Source organism: Prionailurus bengalensis, chromosome C1, assembly GCF_016509475.1.
Source record: "Prionailurus bengalensis isolate Pbe53 chromosome C1, Fcat_Pben_1.1_paternal_pri, whole genome shotgun sequence".
NCBI lineage: Eukaryota > Metazoa > Chordata > Mammalia > Carnivora > Felidae > Prionailurus > Prionailurus bengalensis.
The window spans coordinates 159,675,212-159,694,477 of record NC_057345.1 but is presented as its reverse complement, the minus strand read 5'-3'; the positions used below and the strand labels follow the sequence as shown (position 1 = coordinate 159,694,477).

General features: G+C 35.8%; 1 protein-coding gene across 4 annotated transcripts in view; it reads right to left on the bottom strand.

Moving 5' to 3' along the window:
- Positions 1 to 2,976: 2,976 nt before the first annotated feature.
- Positions 2,977 to 19,266, bottom strand: part of UBR3 (ubiquitin protein ligase E3 component n-recognin 3) — a 241,062-nt gene continuing 224,772 nt past the window's right edge. For all 4 annotated transcript variants that reach the window (XM_043577004.1, XM_043577005.1, XM_043577006.1 and 1 more), the window contains 4 exons: positions 11,569 to 11,748; positions 6,627 to 6,836; positions 5,697 to 5,836; positions 2,977 to 5,392 (listed from right to left, as the gene is read on the bottom strand). In XM_043577004.1, coding sequence (XP_043432939.1) covers positions 5,275 to 5,392; positions 5,697 to 5,836; positions 6,627 to 6,836; positions 11,569 to 11,748 — 648 coding nt within the window. In that variant the 3' untranslated portion in view covers positions 2,977 to 5,274. The remainder of the gene's footprint in view (positions 5,393 to 5,696; positions 5,837 to 6,626; positions 6,837 to 11,568; positions 11,749 to 19,266) is intronic.

Sequence of the window (19,266 nt, the reverse complement as noted above, 5' to 3'; positions counted from 1 at the left end):
CTTCATTGTCACTTTTCTACTTTCTCACCTCCAGAAGCTATACTTTGGCTTCTACCTCTATCACTTCACCAGAACTAATCTTGGCAAACTGTGGCTGGCACCCTGTTTTATAAATGAAGTTTTATTGGAACACAGCTATGCCCATTCACTTATGCATGTCAATGGATGCTGTTTGCATTGCAATGGCAGAATTGAATAGTTGAGACAGAAACCATCTGGCCCTTTATACAAGATGTTTGCTGACCTCTGCTCTAAACTAAGGCCATAGTGCTCTTTTTTAATATCACAATCTGCTCTAAAGTCTTACAATGACATCTTTTTTTTTTTTTCTTTTTTTGGTCTCGGCTTAAACATCACTTCCTCCATGTGGTCTCCTGTGAACTCCCCAAGATACATGAGTCCACTGGTTCCCACAGCCTTCTGCCTAATGTGCTAATAACATCTATTTACTTGTAATTACATATTTAGTATTGTTTTCCACTAGATAGTAAGCAAACACCCCTTCTGCCTTGTTCAGTGTGGTATCCCCAGCATTGAGCTCAGTATCTGGCACATAGTAGCCACTTAATAAATATCCCTTGCTCTCCCTTACTTGACTGAATTCTGTCAAGTTTCTTCTGATACTATCCACTTCTGTGTCTACCACAGCTCACCTAGCTGAGCCAACCATCATGTCTTCGCTCTTTGAATGGGTATCTAACAGGTCTTCCCACTCTGGATCTCTCTCCACAGTGCAGCCAGATTGATTTTTCTAAGACACAAATCTGATTATGTCACTCTACTGTCTGAAGCCCAAAAATGGCTTCCCATGCTCTCTGAAAAAAGTCTAAATCTCTTAGAAGGCTTATAAAAACAGTTTGTAATTTAGATTTCATTCATCTCTCAAAAGTACCTATGTTCGAGTCACAATGATTCCCTTTCAGGTCTGTAAGTACAAGTTCTCTTTCAACCTTGGATCTTTGCCAATGGCATCCCCTTCAACTGACTGAAACACTACTCCCTACACCTCCACTTTCACCCAGGTATCTCCTACACAGTATTTGGGATCATCACAGACATCTGTATCCCCTGGAAGCCTCTTCATACTCCCAAGTCTGGTTTAGAGGTCCCTACAATAGTACCTTATACTCCACTTTCCTCCCTGCCAGCCTCCCCACCCCCAACACACAGCATTTGTAGCATTAATCACACAGAAAGCTATATGAGAAAAGGGGTTATCTGGTTTCTTTTCCATTGTCTTTCCAGTATTCATCATTGCCTGTCACATAAGAGGAGCTCAATACATATTTACTGAATGGATTCAAATGTTTCAACAGTAATTTGTCCTGATTCCAAATGAAAACTTTGAAAACTTGCATCAAATCTGCTCATTAAATCTTATCATGAATTCCAATCCTATACCCCTCAATTTACTTAGCATGGGCCCCACACTCATTCCAACCAGCACTCCTAATTCTCTTACCATCTGATACTGCACCCACCTAATTCCCAGTCTAACTTCTATCTTTAAGGTCCTGGACTGCTGATCTCAGGAGCTCTATAAAGTCATAGAACCTTTCTAATTGGGTCCATTAAAACGTTATGGCCTCTAACCCTATTGGGCTCTCAATATGACTTCCGTGGTGCTTCTCCTTATTTCTAGCCTATTCTCTCCTAGCATATGTATGAATCACTTACCACTTAATCAAGCCCCCAGATACACTAGGCCTGCTCACTGTCAACAGATGATCCTGCTCCTCTGTCACAACTTAAGAGGGAATCAGATATGAATCCTCTTAGTTTGCTCCAGACTTTCTTCCCTTTCCCTTTGTGTCTTTTCCTTCCTCTTAACCTGAAGCCTTTATCTGTGCTCTTGACCCTACTTCTCTGGCTTGCTTTTGGGCTCTGCCGCATCAAGCTTGGCATTGCCACATTTTACATGGTAACTCTACATAAGGTCCCATTATGCCTTTTCATTGTGTTGCCTCAGCTGGAGTCACATTCACTCCACTGCTACTTGATTATGGCACAGCAGAATGGTAGATAATAGCTCTTCTGTATTTCATATGCCTCATTATCAAGGGAGCTTGAAGGGTCACAACTTAAGAAGTGATCCTGTTGCCATCCTTCTGCCCACTCCAGCTCATCCAGCCAGATCATAAAGGAAAAGAACGATGTGCTATAAATGGGACCGAGACAGTCACAAGTCTTCTGCTCTCCCACCAACCATCACATGTCATACATAACCCCCAGTAAATGTATCTATCTCATCTTGGTGATTTGATTCTAGAGCTTAAAACCCTGTTGTGATGTGTTTTGTTGTTGTTTAACATGCCCTTAAAGATAAGCCAACAACAGGAACTTGAGAGTCAGCCATTACAATTCCGGAGATGGGATAGACTCTTGTGTTGTATATCCTCTTATGCTGCTGTCACCTCTAAGTCTTCAAGTGTTTTCAAATCAGCATCTTTTCCAAGTCACAGAAATCAAATCAGTAAATATCCAAATACATAAAACAGAAAAAAAGATGTGTGAATACAAATGGATTCCTAGTTGATAACTGCCTGGTAAACTGCAGGGTGGGAGGGGGAGGGGTGAACACCGTCAATTCCAGAACAACCATGGATCACTCAAAATAAACACTCTCATAAAGCACTTCAGATTTCTGAAGTGTAGCTGGAATTTTCAGAAAGCAGCAAGGACCACACAGTGTTCCTCAGATCTGCATATCCACTTCCTTCTCTCCTACTTCCAAAAACACACACACTTATACCAAGAGCTTTGTATTCATTTTAAGACAAGGACAGAAGAAACAGGAACTACCTATGTAAACAAAAGGTATTAAGGCAAAGCAAACCCTTTATATTTAACCCTACCTTAAAGCAACTATTAGTTATGTTATGCTTTGATCTTTTCCACTATGCTCACTTATATATATTATTGTCAATACCTTTGAAAAAAAGAAAAAACATGTAAGAATTAAACATTTTAAGGACCTTTCACAAACCAAATGACAGTAGGTTTTTATTAACATATCTTACAATGTTGATTATTCCTAGTTTTGTAATCTCTGCTTAATTATAAAGATTGATTTAGCCTCTACAGTAATGTACTGTATTTAAATGATCATTCATACAAGATATCACACCAGTACATTTTTTTTTTTTTGAATAATATACACACATCACTCTAGCTTGGACCTGTTATTTTTAAAAGTGGGTTTATAAATGGGACTTATAAAAGTTATGGGGGAAAAAATTAAAGTTCTAGTTTAGCAGCATGCATGTATGTAATTCAAGTACAATTTTCAACCAAGTGCTTTTTAAAAATTTACTGGTGACTAATTCACCAATATCAAAATAAACACTATCAAATACCCAAATTTTAATGTTAAGGCTAATATTTTCACTTCACATCCATATGCACAACCATAAAACATTCCATTTTAAATATGTAGTAATCAAAGTCAGAATACATTATACCATGTATATATAGCATCAGAGTTTCAAACTGTAGAATTATTCAAGTTCATGAATCCTGTAACAGTATTTACTAGAGATTTAAATTAGCATTTTGCTCTTCAACCACACTTACAAATGGTCTGGTATTCATAATGACCGATGCAAAAAATATGACAGGCTGAACTTATGATACAGTATTTAAAAAAGTAGCAATGTGTTGGAAAGGACAACTATTTAGTTAAACAGAATCAGTCTCATCTTTCAGAAAGTTATCTTAATATTTTGGAAATGTATATAAAAATAGCAAGCTATTTCCATGTATTTTATTGTAGAGCTATAGGTCATTTTTTGACATTTTGAACACATTTGAACATGTACTGTTCTGCTCTATTTTAATGCAAGACCATCGTTTAATGTCCATTTTCACATTCTGTAATGTCATGTCATTTGATAATTTTTAGAACATAGATCTGACTTTATTTTTGTATTTTATCATTAGATGCTTTTTAGTTTTTTACATGTAAAAATGTAATTTTATATAACAAGCCATGGAAGTTCGAAGTACCAGGAACTGCTTGATAGCACTATATATTAAATAGTCATCAAATTACTAAATAATTTGGAAGAAAAATCTTGTTAGCAATATATAACATGCTTTTCTGTAATCTTCCTTCTCTATTTATAGAGTGGGTTTTAGCTCAATCATTCCCATTCTTACTGATTAAAACCCCGACAAACATAAATTGCTTTTCGCAGCAGCTTCTAAGAAGAATGCAGATGCGGCTCATTCATGAGGGTCATCACCACTGAGCCTCTTCTTTTCCTTTTGGGAAACCAAGCAGAAATAGCAGTGATTACGCCGCACAAATACAATATAGATGAACCTCTCGAGATGACAGGGAAGTTCCAAAACTAAGCTTCATTTGTGGGTAAGTCTGAGCATTTCCAATTCAATCATTTAAACAAAAACTTGGTTGGTAATAAAAGGGGGGCATGCACAAAATCAAAATCTGCCATGTGTATGCTCTTAAAACTTTCGATTTTACACCAAAATCTATTTGTTAATACCTCAAGTAATTCATCCAACTGAAATGGCAAATTTTGATTTTTAATGACTCCCTCCCCAACCACACATATGTCCCCCAAAATGTACTGTATTATATTAACAGCAGCTATCTACTTATTTTACAACTATTTCAATTATATACCTGGGGAGAATATTTATGAAATTCCTGAGAATGAATTAAGTTTTCAGCAAAGCCTTAAACTTTTAACAGATTCCTCACAATAAGAAAAAATTTTAAAGTCCTACTATTAGACCAACTTTTACTATACAGTATTTCACATAAATCATGTTTTACATTTTTTTTTCTAGTTACATACAGCAAAAATCTCAAATCAACACAAGAATGGCAGAGGGAAAAGATGCACTGTGTTTAGCAGATGCAAATTAAAACACACAGATATAAAGAAGCAGTAAAACTTTAAATAAATCACACCCACTCTAAGTATCAATGAATAGCTGATATGCATTGCTGGGAGAATCATTTTTAAATGATTTTGTCAACAAGTTGTGCTTATTATTAATTGTGGACTTAAAAAAAAAAAGGACCATTAAAGAATGATTTAACTTATTTGTTATGTTCTCCAGATACTTAAAAAAAAGTTTATTATACCATTAATGTCATTACCAAGCACCTAATTTTGGAAAGGCTTCATAATATATGTTTTCTTTTTCTCTCTCAGCAAAAGCGTTAATCCCCAAAACTAAGGTAAAGCTTATTGTTGATAAATTCTTAATGAAAATGATATAATGCAATGCTGAGGTGGTGAATCACAGCCCATTGTAATGTGGACCCCATCTTTTATTGATGTGATCAAAAGTATGAGAAATCCACTGCTGCTCAAGAACTTTGTATCTTTCTTTACAAATGTAGAGAGGCTTGCCTCGCCTAGAATAAAAAGGGAAAAAAAGGCATTAAAAGTAATATAATACAGTGAAGATTTCACACACATTATTAAAAAATAGATTCTTTATGGTAAAAATCTCATATAGTAATCTCGTTTATTTCCTATTTCCTGAGCATATGGACGTGGAAAGTATCTCAAAAACTAGAAATAGCTCTAAAGTAATGACTGTCAGAATTTCTTGATAGAAAACATATTTGTTATTACAATTACAAAGCCAGGAATGGTACATTGTTCTTACTGATCAAACCTCAATAAAACATTTAAATATATCCATGTGCATCTAACCTAAGATCCCGATCTTCTTCTCCGTGAGCATCCAAATACACAGAACCCCACAGGCAGAAGCGGTGGCCTCGAATGATGATAATCACTGATGCATTGATTAAAAGGAAAATCCCTGTTCCAGCACCACAGTTCTGAGAATGCTAAAAAATTAAAAATATATTAATGATCTTCATGATCAAATGGACCTTATAAGAAAATAAAGAATGCCTTAATCTTCTCTTCTAAATAATACTGAAATATTTCTTAATTTTTTAAAAAGTTCACTGATCCATTTTGAGAGAGAGAGAGAGAGAGAGCGAGCGAGCATACAGGGGAGGGGCAGAGAGAAAGGGAGAGAGAATCCCAAGCAGGTTCTGCACTGTCAGCACAGGAGCCTGAGGCAGGGCTCACGAATGGTGACATCATGACCTGAACTGAAGTCAGATGCATAATCTACTAAGCCACCAGGTGCCCCTACTTAAATTTTTAATAAGATTTCATCTAAGTTAAACTTATAATTTCATTCTTAACACTTGATTAATAATACATTAGGAGGAATTTGGGTAAGGATTATATGGGAAAGCAATTAAGAGCCAACTTAAATCTAACTCTGAGGCTAGCATCCACAACAGCAGGCAGGACTGTTGTTTCATTGTCCATCATTTAAGAGCATGAGCCATTAAAGGGCAATGGGAGTAGGGAGAGGAACTGGAATTGTACTTAAGAAAAGTATTACTAAAAAAAAAAAAAAGAAAAGTATTACTCACTTGAATTTTTTTAACCTTTCTACCAGATTAAAAAGAACAAACAAAGGAACAAAAATGAAATCCTTGCGTACTGTGCATTTAATTCAAAGAGTAGTTAAATATGAAGAGTTGGCTTCACCACATATACATTTCCATGTGACAGATTTCAGTTTTCATAAATTGTATATTATTTACTATTACTTACCAATACACATTCACAGTAACTCTGTTGCTTGCAGCAAAGTCCTTTCAGGCATACAAAAGTACCACAAACAAGGCAAACAGCAGGATCTTTAGGAACTTTGGTGCAGACACTACAGGTCTTTCTGTGGTAGTACTGAAAAATGGTGTTATAATTCTCAGGCAACTGGAGCAGGTGTGGTAATTTCCATCTTGACTCTTGGATAAGCAAGGCCTAAAATATCCAAAAATACTCATTAGTCCTTTGTATTTAAGTCACTAACAAAAAAAATTTTTTTTCAAAATACTGTACTTATTTTTTACAGGCTTGTTTTGTTTTTTGTTTCAAGTTTTTACTTAAATTCTGATTAGTTAATATATAGGGTAATATTGGTTTCAGGAGAATTTAATGATTCATCACTTACATATAAAATATACAGTGATCATCACAACAAGTGCCCTTCTTAATACCCATCACCCATTTAGCCCGTCCCCCACCCACTTCTCTCCATCAAGCCTCAGTTTGTTCTCTATAGTTAAGGGTCTCTCATTGTTTGCTTCCCTCTCTGTCTCTCTTCTTTTTCCTCTTCCCCTATGTTCATCTGTTTTGTTTCTCAATTTCCACATATGAGTGAAATCATATGGTATTTTTCTTTCTGACTTAAAGGCTTTTTTTTTTTTTATTAAAGAAAAAGCCTCTGTATGCCTGTGGTATATCTTCTTTGTTAAAACTCTTCTCATTTTCATTTTACAAATGACTAAAACAGTGCTTCAACAATTACCAATCTCTACTTTCATATGTAGTTTCCAATTACAATATGATGTCAGTTTTTAGATTAAGCACATTGAAACCTGTTAATACTGTACAAGAAAAATATTCAACATAGCTGAGAAAGCATGGAAAATATATCTAGATGTACTTGTTTTTATTTTTTTTAATTTTTGTTTAACGTTTATTTATTTTTGAGACAGAGAGAGACAAAGCATGAACGGGGGAGGGTCAGAGAGAGGGAGACACAGAATCTGAAACAGGCTCCAGGCTCTGAGCTGTCAGCACAGAGCCCAACGAGGGGCTCGAACTCACGGACCGCAAGATCATGACCTGGGCCGAAGTCGGCCGCTTAACCGACTGAGCCACCCAGGCGCCCCGATGTACTTGTTTTTAAATAGGCTTAATGCAACATTTTAAAAAGTTAAACATTTTTAAAACCCAAGTTTTGATCTTTCTCAGATAAACAATTTATTGGCTTTTTTTTTTTTAAGGTAAGGTCATAGTTGTAACTTATTATTTCTACCTCGATACTGTATAATCTAGAATCTCCTTCTTAGAAGATGTAAAATCTACTCACACCACAAGCTGTTAAGGCCTTTTGTATCCATAAGTGCTGGGGCTTACAACTCTTTTCAAAAATTTTCTGCTCTAAGTACGAAAAAACCTGCCAAATTAAATTTCCCTGCATACTATACTTTATTCGTTATTTGCAGTTGTACAAAAATACTGGTAACAGCACTAATTTTTTTCTAGATGCCTCTCCATTAACACTTAAAATAAATAAAATGTAGTACGAATCTATTATCTCAAGAAACTGTATAGAAGGCAGGCAATTCATATGGTGATCACTTCACATTACCTACAGCCATAATCCATCTAAATCAAAGCAGTACTTAAGCAGCCAGCTTGGCACTTATCAATAAGTTCATGGATAAAGTAGCCATGGAGGCAAGAATAAGGACAACATATGGGCTTACAATATGCTATTTGCCTGTATTCAGTGTCCAATCCCACACTGCAAAGATTGCATATTTTGTAATGGGTTGATTATATTACACTTTTCCATCAGTGGAAGGAATAGCCATTTGTCCTCACTGAACTTGATACTTATCTAGATTAGGTTGTAAATTACTCAGTAGCTCACACCACATGGTCTTAAAGAATTCTCTTCAAACAGAGATATAAGGCCAATAGGTAGATGTCTATGGAATTAACTGATTCTAACATATATTCGAAAATCTGAAAAAACTGCTGATCTTTAAATGATGAACTTACTTTGCTGATCAATTTTTAGATGGCACCAGCTGGAAGAAAATAACTATCAAATGGGGTATACGCTCCTACAGAATGAGGTATACAGCCTAAACCAGCAACCAGTATATATGGGTGATCATTTTCTCACAGATGAAATGCACCAATCTGGAAACCAGGGAGTACAAAGTGGTTTTGGCGTCTCTCATGATTACACCTAAGAATTCAGTTTTTTATTTCTGTTTCCCTGCTATTCTGAATTCCTGTGTGATTTTAGGACCATCCTAAGGAAGCTGTGTACTATCCTCCATCAGAGGATATAATAATATTTCTACCAAATTAGAAACTAAATGTCATCTGGCCATTTTAGGTTCCCCACATTACTAGGAGAAGAAAGGAATGGCTTAAAGCATTATCTGGAGGGACCGACCTTGACTATCAGGAGGAACTGAAATATTGCTATACAATTAGCAGCAGTATGTTTCGAAGTTAGAGATCTTCCACCCCCCCCACCCCCCACCTGCCATGTCCCAAAACTGTTGCAATCAAACTGTCTGCCTATAACCAAAGAATCTTGGCTGGTATAAAAAAATTAGAAGTAGTAATTCAGGCTATCTTTCAAGGGTAGTTTTGTTAGACTATTCAGTTCCAATCACTGTTTATCTTGTTCAAACTTAAAATTCCAGGTAAAGAAAATCTGGTTGATCTGGGTCAGGGTAAGGATTAGAGACAGAACAGAATGGAATAGGAACAAGCACAGGGATGCAGGTCAGATATAAGTACATTCAAATAACTGGTAAAAATTCAATTTAAGTAGAAATAAATAAATGACTACTATTCTGGCTCTAAAATCATTAGCACTCAATTTTACAAAAAAGATTAATTATTTTTAAATGATGCTTGTTTTTTTTTTGTTTTGTTTTGTTTTTTTTTAAGTAGGCTCCATGCTCAGCATGGAGCCCAACACAGGGCTCAAACTCATGACCCTGAGATCAAAACCTGAGCTGAGATCAAGAGCTGGATGTCTAACTGACTGAGCCACCCAGGTGGCCCTAGATGATAAATTCTTACTATCCATCAATATCCATACCAATAATCATATATCCAACATGTAAGCTTGCTATTATGCAGTCAAATGAGTGAATTTTTATCTATTGCTTAACTCATGACTCCTATGAAGACAAAAAATTTTAAGTACACTTATCACTTTCTCCTGTCCTGGTTCTACAATTATACCCATCTCTTACCCCTAGTCATTCCTTATAGGTTTTGAGACATCAATATGTAACTTCAGATTCTAGCTATAATCTACAAATAAATTACTACATAGGACAAAATTTTTACACATAATATACAAGGTTCAAGAAATTCTCTTTCCTTTTTAAAAAAAGAGCATATTATCTCCTTGAGGATTTCCACAAAAAACAAAATGAACAAAAGCAGAGATATTTTTTATTTATGCTTACCTTGCCTTTATTATTCACCCAGTGTTTTAAAAATTAAGTCTAGTCTGACACCTCCCTCTAAAATACTCATTTTCTGTCCCTTGATGTTAAAATTCTCATTTTCCCTGAAACGTAGCCCTTCTTTCATCAGTTCTATTTCTACCAATGATATCATCCTACAAGTTAACTGTTCCACAAATATTTATTAGGTGACTAGTCTGTATCAGGTACTTTCTAAGAGCTAGGAATTCAAGGATAAATAAGGAACAATTTTTGCTTTTGGAGCCCCCATTCAGACATATTAAACAAACATAAGTGATAAATATGGCAACTGTTAGTGACCATGGCAAAAGTACTGTCATACAGCACAACAGAGAGAGGGGATTAGAACTGAAGAGGAAGATGGGTTATCAGAAAAAGCTTTATAGAAGACGTATGTGTATCTTAGCAAAACCTTAATGGGTGATTAATTCAACATGAGAAGGGTAGGAAAACTGCTTTAGATAAGAGCAACAGCAATAAGCAATAACACAGATGTTTAAAAATATACAGCACACTTAAGAAACATTCTTCTGTGGTCTGAGCAAGGTGGTAGCAGGGAAGTGATATAGAATGAGGTTAGAAAGGCAAGCAAGATGGTGAAAATTCTTGAATGTCATGCAAAGACTTCCTATCTTCCTCTGGCCAATGGGGCAGCATCAATGGTGCTTTAAGCAAGACCACGTTTCTATCAGATCTATGTCTCCTAGCTACTACTCTTCCGATGATTTGAGTTCCAAGGTCTTAAAGTCAAGTACATCTGGTCATCAAGCCCTATATAGTTTTTCTAAAATGTCTCTTGCATTGGTTACATTCTAATTTCTACTATGCCAGATTTTCTACTATCTAATTTCTACTATAAAACCAGATTTTCTTCACCACCTAAACAATCCCTGACTTTCCTGTCTCCTTCAATTTACCTACTAAAAAAACCTCCCAAATTACCTCCCTAATACACTAATTCCAGTTCTCAAAAACTGTAGTTCTACCTATAGAAGAAAGTCTGAGCACCAAACCAAGGCATTCACAGCCACCTCCCACTGCCCCCACTCTATCTTTCCAATTACCTTATCTCCAAAACAAAATTTTTTACCAGCCAAGCTGGCAGCAAAGGCAAATTGTAAAGTTAAAATGAGGCCTTTTAAATCTGCTAGTCCAGACCTTTGACTTTTAGGTGACAGTTCTCTTTCCAGTAAGCTTACAAGTTCCTTGCCTATCTTAAAATTGCTTTGTATCTTCCAAGTCTAGTACTATCATAATTTAATGCATTCAATAAAAATTTGATGACCTAAAACAAACTAAAAGTAATATATTAATAACTTAGGTTTGTTCACTGAAATATTTCTGCTTTTATACTCATTATATAAGCAAAGCCATTTTTTCAACATCAGTTTATTAACAAATGCTGCCAAGAACAGATAACCTGAAATTTTTAATTATTCATTATTGTTTTTACATACCTTTCCTTGTTCCGCATGTCTTTCAGTAAATGAATTTATCTCAAAACACCACTGAGATATAATATCAAATGCTGGAACTGGCCAATCCAGACAGGAGGCACTGATGAATGGATGTTCTGTTTGGTAAAACGTTGGCAGAAGTCCCAGGCAGCTGGAAAGAACTGAAAATTCTTCTTCTTCCTTTTAGACATGAAACAGGAAATTCTCAAGACATTTCATCAAGAACATTCATTTCTCATTAAAGATATTTTAAGTGTCATCCTTATCAACTGCTTTCGGACAGTAAGAAAATTTTCTTAACATTCAACTAAAGAAAAACGAAGGGAGTAGGAGGAGCAAAGGAGAGAGAATAGGTTTCTAGCTTTTATATTCAAATATCCCCGGTATTTCTCTTTGAAATTCAAATCTTAAACTGCCATACCATCTGTGTCTTCTATGTATTTTTTAAATAGTGTTGCCACATTTCTGATGAATACAGTCTATAGAACCTAGCTACTCTGTGAGAGCAAATGTTTTTAGGGCAAAGGGAAAGTGGCTTTTGATTAAAAACACACAGGCTGTCAGTGTGGATGAACAGTAAAAACATGGAATGCACGAGACATAGTGCAAAATAATTTGCCTGGACCCTGAATGAGTGTAAAACAGTTTTTATTTACTCTTTTATTTAAAAAGTTTTTAAATGTTGATTTATCTTTGAGAGAGAGAGAGAGAGAGAGAGAGATAGTGAGTGAGTGGAGGAGGGACAGAGGGCGAGAGGGAGACAGAGAATCTGAGCTGTCAGCACAGAAGCCGATGCAGGGCTCAAACTCACAAGCCAGGAGATCATGACCTGAGCTGAAGTTGAACGCTCAACCAAATGAGCCACCCAGGCACCCCAACAAGGTCAGTTTTTAAAAGAGGGTGGAGTTTTTAAAAGCTTGAGAGATCTAAGTGCCAGCTAAGCTGAAGCTCTACTCTGTAATAAAAGAACCAAAGAATTCAGTGAGCCAAGGACACATATCCTGATTTTGAAAAGAATTTGTTAGTCTTATAAACACCAAAATACACCCTCCAATCCTTCTCTAACTAAAAGACCATTTAGGAGACTCAAATGTTTACTTTCCCCTGTCCACTGGATCAGTTCCTATCATCCTCCAAATTCCAGGTCACCTGGGAATCCTTTCCCGACCAAACTTAATGACAACTTAGGTTACTCAGCTCCATTCAGATGAAGTTAATCCTTCCATACCTTGTAAACACTTCTCATGTTTATATTTTCTATTAATTAATTAATTTAAAAATGAATCAGCATTTCCTATAAGACTGTGGGAGTAGTCCCTGGGGATAGGGGCTGTGTACCTCCAGCGCTTGGCACATAGTAGACATTCAACACACATCTGTTTGTAAAACTGAACTCATTATGTAGATTAAGCACAAAATTCTAAAATGTACAACAAAGAAAAATAAAGATAAAAAAGCAAAATGATACACAGGCTGAAAAAGATGTTAATGTTTAAAATCTCTAGAAATGAGGCTGCAAATCCCCCATTTACATAGCTACACAAGGCATCTTAAAAAACAACTTTATTGAGGTGTAGTTTATATACCATAAAATTCATCCACTTTAAGTGTATTTTGATGAATTCTGGCAAGTGTAGCCAAGTAACCACTACTACAATAAAACTTTGGAACAATTCCATCCCCTCCAAGTTTCCTTGTGCCTGTATGCCTTCAATTCCAGCATTACTCCTGGCCCCAAGAAACCACTAATCCTGCCTGCTGTCATTATAGTTTTGGCTTTAAAAAATTTTTTCATATAGATAGGCTCAAACAGTGTGTGTGTATATGTATATGTGTGTGTGTGTATGTGTATGTGTATGTGTGTGTGTGTGTGTGTGTGTGTGTAGATAGATAGATAGAGAAAATCTTTTGTGCCTGGCCTCTTTCAGTTAGCAAAATATTTTGAGATTCATTCATGTTATTCTATCAGCAGCCCATTCCTTTTTACTGCTGAGTAGTATTCCACTGCATGGATATTACCACATTTTGTTGATGTATTCACTAGCTGATGAATTCTGGCTTGTTTCAGTTTTTGACTACACAAATCAAGCTGTTATAAACATTTATGTAAAAGTCTTTATGTGAATATATGTTCTCATTTCTTTTGGTAGATACTCAGGATAGGAGAATTGTTTGAGTGTCCAAACATAGTAAGTCCACGCTCAGCTTTTTAAAGAAACTGCCACATTTTTTTCAAATTTGATTATAACATTTTGTATTCCCACCAGCAATGAGTGAGAGCTGCAGATACTCCAAATCCTTACCAACACTTGTAACATTAATTTGTACTCTTCTCATCAACAATATGGCGAACACCTTTTTACTTACTTGTAGGTCTTTTATATGTATTAAAAAATTTTTAATGTTTACTTATTTTGGGGAGGGGGGAGGAGAGAGAGAGAAAGAGAAAGGAATGGAGAAAGGGTGGGAGGGAGAGGCAGAAGAGAGAGAGACAAAGAACTCACAGTGGGCTCCAGGATCCATGCTGTCAGCACAGAGCCTGAAGCAGGGCTTGAACTGTGAGATCATGACCTGAGCCGATGTCAGATGCTTAACCAACTGAACCACCCAGGCGCCTCTCTTTCACACATATCATTCCTATGAAAAGTGCCTATACAAATTTTATGCCCACTGTGTGGTTTTTGTTTTAATTATTGACTTACAAGAGTTCTTAACATATTCTGGATACAAGTCCTTCCTCCATATATTTTTTTAATTGAGATGTAATTTGTATTCCATAAAATTCACCCTCTTAACATGCACAGTTTAATACATTCACAGAATTGTACAACCATCACAAACTAATTCCAGAATATTTTCATCGCCCTATTGTAAATGGAATTATTTCTTTAAAAAAAAAAATTTTTTTTAACATTTTTTTTTTTTTGAGACAGAGAGAGACAGAGCATGAACGGGGAAGGGTCAGAGAGAGAGGGAGACACAGAATCCGAAACAGGCTCCAGGCCCTGAGCTGTCAGCACAGAGCCCGATGCGGAGCTTGAACTCACAGACCGCGAGATCATGACCTGAGCTGATTAACCGACTAAGCCACCCAGGCACCCTGGAATTATTTCTTAAATTTCATTTTTGGATTGCTCACTGCCAGTGCAAATAAATTAGATGTGGGGTTTTTTTTTTGTGTTTTTTTTTATGGTACATAGATCATGTATCCTATAACTCTGCTGAACTCAGTGATTTGCTTTAATAGTTTTTTGGAGATTCCTTATAATTTGCCCACATAAAAGATTATCTAATTTGAAAACAGACGTTATTTTACCTCTTCCTTTCCAATCCAGATGCCTTTTATTTCTTTTTCTTGCCTAACTGCTCTTCCCAGAACCTCTAATTCAATACTAAAAAGAAGTGATGAGGGCAGCCATCCTGGTCTTGTTCCTGATCTTCAGGAGAAAGTTTCCTATCTTTCATTATTAATTATGATGTTAGCTATGCATTTTTCATACATTTCTTTTATTAGGCTGAAAAAAATTGCTTACTGTTGTTTTTTTAGTGTTTTTACCATGAACAGGAATTGAATTTCGTCCAAAAAAATTTTTGACTACTGAGATGATAACATGCTTTTTAAAAATCTCTTTTTATTGATATGGTGAATTAAATTAAATTAAATGATTTTTGTTGTTGAACCAACTATGCATTCCTAGAATAAACCCACTTGGCCATGATCTTCTTGGCCATCCTCTTCTACTGCTAATATTTTGTCAAGGCGTTTGCTTTATGTTCATGAAAGATGTGGGTTTGTAGTTTTCTCACGATGCCTGATTTGGGTGTCAGGGTAAAACTGGCCGATTAAAATGAATTTGGACTGTTTCTTCTTCCTCTGTTTTCTGAAAGAGTTTATATGTATCAATGGAATTTCTTCCTTAAATGTTTGATAGGATTAACCATGATGTTATCTTTGTTGCTATAAAGTTGTTGACTTTTCTTTTTTGGAAGGATAATAATTATAGAGGTTTAATAGCTAAATCAACTTTCTTACTTTATACAGATCTAGTTAAGACTTTCTATTTCTTCTTGAGTCAGTTTTAGTAAGTTTTATTTTTCAAGGAATTTGTCCATTTAATCTACATTATCAAATTTATTGGCAAATGTTATTCATAATACTCTCTTACAGTTTTGTAGGGATGTTTCCTCCTTCATTCCTGATATTGGTAATTTGTACCTTCTTTTCTTTTTCTTATCGATCTGGTGAGGAGTCTGGCTCCTGGTTAAAATTCTACGTGTGGTTTTTTCAGACCTAACTATAGGCAATTTATAAAGGTTTTACTTCGCAGGCTTCATGGATGAAAACTGCCCTCCCTACATCAGATCCAGTACACAGCCAAAATGCACTGCAGTCTCTGAAGGAATTTCTAGTCAAGTTCTCAGCCCCCTACCCCCATCCTGTCACACTCTTTCATATATTTACATTCCCAGCCCTGGTACCTTTATTCCTAGGCTTCTTTATCTGAGGTCTTGAGAAGGAGTGTCTTCTACTCTTATTCTTGTCTCCCCAACCCCTTCTCTATCTCAGAGTCCATAACACTGCCAGAGCTTTTAGTTCGGGGCTTTTGGGGCTCCTTCAACAGATCCCCATATCTGTGCTGATACACCTGATCCTCCACTGTTGTACCATTTCATTCCATAAGGGTAAATGGAACAGAAGGAACTGGCACTTCTTCTGGTCTTAGCCTCCTGCTTCACAGTAAGTGACTGAAGACCTAATTCTCTCACTTTTGGCTTGTGACTGACTTTAATCAGCTACTCTGACACCCAGCAGCTCAATTCTTTCTCCCAGCTCAGCTGAGCTCCTAACATTTTAGGTTTATCCATTTTACTGATCTTTACCAAAAACAGACTTTCGACTCACTGAATTTCTCTACTGTCTCTTCATTACTCCTTCATTGATTTCTGCTCTAATTTTTGTAATTTCCTTTCTTTTAATTGCTCAGGGTCTAATTTGAAACTAGAAGCTTCATAAAGTAGAAATTTAGACAAATGACTTGAGAAGTTTCTTCTATTTTTTAAATGTTTATTTACTTACTTTTTTGTGTGGCGGCGGGGGCAGAGGCAGAAGGAGAGAGGATCTCAAGCAGGCTTGGTGCTATCAGTGCAGAGCCCCATGCAGGGCTTGACCTTATGACCTGAGATCTGAGCTGAAATCAAGACTAGGACATTTAACTGACTGAGCTATCTAGGTGCCCCTAGAACTTTCTTCTTTTTAAATATAAGCATTTGAAGCTGTATCTCTCCAAGGACTACTTTAGCGGCATCCCACTTTTTTGCTATGCTGTGTTTTCATTTTCACTCAGTTTAAGTGTTTTCTAATTTCCTTGGAATTTCTGACCTAATGTAAGTTATTTAAAAGTATGTTGCTTAATTCCCACACATTTGGGGATTTCCATATTTTTTGTTATTGATTTCTAATTTAATTCCTGTGTGGCAGAAATGTGTTGTATGACTTCAGTTCTTCTGAATTTATTGATACTTGCATTATGGCTTGGCATATGGTATATTCTGGTGAATATTTCATGTACACTAGTAAAAAATATGCATTCTATTATTGTTTGGTGAAGTATTCTATAGATGTCATTACACCAAGTTGATTGATAGTATTATTCAGATAACATTTATACTATTTGGTTATCTGTCTACTTGTTATTGACTAGTAAGAAAGAACCCTGAAATCTCTAGTTGTAATTGTGGATTTGTCTGTTTTTTCTTTCAATTCTGTCAATTTCTGCATACGTAATTTGGAGTTTTGTTGTTTTGTGCATATATATTTATAAATGATTTATCTTCCTGCTGTATTGAGAGAAGACAGTTATTTCTAATGTAAGGCACAAAAATAACCTGAGATAAAGGGAACTACCAATGGTAGAAAAATAGCAACATTTTCATCTTTGTGACAGGAAATCCAACAACCAATAAAAATTAACAAAGATTTACATAAATGTATTTCTTTTCTCCTGGGATTCCTAGGCTACTTCATGATTACTTGGCCTGTATTTTATGAAGCAGATACTGAGTCCAAATGCAGTTCACTGAAATGAAAGAATCACAGCTGAGGAAAAATTTATGAAAGAAATAAAAAATGAAAGAAAAGTTTCCCATTCAACTTAAACAAAACAGAGTGGCAGATTATTCTAAACAAAGAAAAGTCATGAGATACTTTTTTCAAGATCAGACAGTAAATTATCTTTTTAATTTTTTCACTCTCTAATTATTTTCAAAAGAAGTGCTATATAACAACTAAACTGGAGTAAAAGAAAATGGCTCCTAAATATGGAACATGCTCAACCTTAGGAGGAATGCTAATAAAAATTACACTGAGATATATTTTACCTAGACAAAAGATCTAGAGGCAAAAATCAAACAGTGTGATAATACACTAAGTAGATACAAGTACAGTATAGGGAAACTCTCATACATTACTGTCAACATAATTGGTACAACTTCAATGAAGGGTAGTTTGGTAACAACCATCATAACTACAAGTGCGTGTAAGGGCTGCCACAGCAAATCACTTCAAAGAATTTATCCTACAAATACAATAAAAAAAACATGCAAAATAACTTGCATACACTATTATTCATTGTTGTATCATTTACAAAGAGCAAAGGACTAGAAATAACCCAAATATTTATTAATGGAGGACTGATTAAATAAATCCTGGTACCTCATACAATGAAATATTCTGAATCTGTAAAACAAAATGAGGAAGATCTTCATATATTGAATATGAAATGATCTCTAAGGACCCTAAATAGCCAAAGCCCATCTTGAAAAGGAAAAGCAAAGCTGGAGGCATCACAATTCTGGACTTCAAGTTATATTACAAAGCTGTAGTCACCAAAACAGTATGGTACTGGCACAAAAATAGACACAGAAATCAATGGGACAGAATAGAAAACCCAGAAATAAACCCACAACTATATGGTCAACTAATCTTCAACAAAGCAGGAAAGAATAACAAATGGACAAAAAGTCTCCTCAACCAGTGGTGTTGGGAAAATTGGACAGCAACATGCAGAAGAATGAAACTGGATCACTTTCTTATACCATACACAAAAATAAATACAAAATGGATGAAAGATCTAAATGTGTGACAGGAAACCATCAAAATCCTACAGGAGAACACAGGCAGTAACCTCTTAGGCATCAGGTGTAGCAACTTCTAACTAGACACGTTTCCAGAGGCAAGGGAAACAAAAGCAAACATGAACTACTGAGACTTCATCGAGACAAAACACCTTCTGCACAGTGAAGGAAATAACAAAACTAAAAAGTAATCTATGGAATGGGAGAAGATATTTACAAACAACATTATCTGATAAAGGGTCAGTATCCAAAATCTATAAAGAACTTATCAAACTCAACAGCCAAAAAACAAATAATCCAGTTAAGAAATGGGCAGAAGACATGGATAGACATTTGTTCAAAGAAGGCATACAGATGGTTAACAGACATATGAAACATCACTCATCATCAGAGAAATACAAATCAAAACCACAGTGAGATACCACCTCACACCTGTCAGAATGGCTTAAACTAACAACACAGGAACAACAGATATTAGCAACGATGTGGAAAAAGGGGAGCCCCCTTACACTGTTGGTGGGAATGCAAACTGATGCAGCCACTCTGGAAAACAGTATGGAGGCT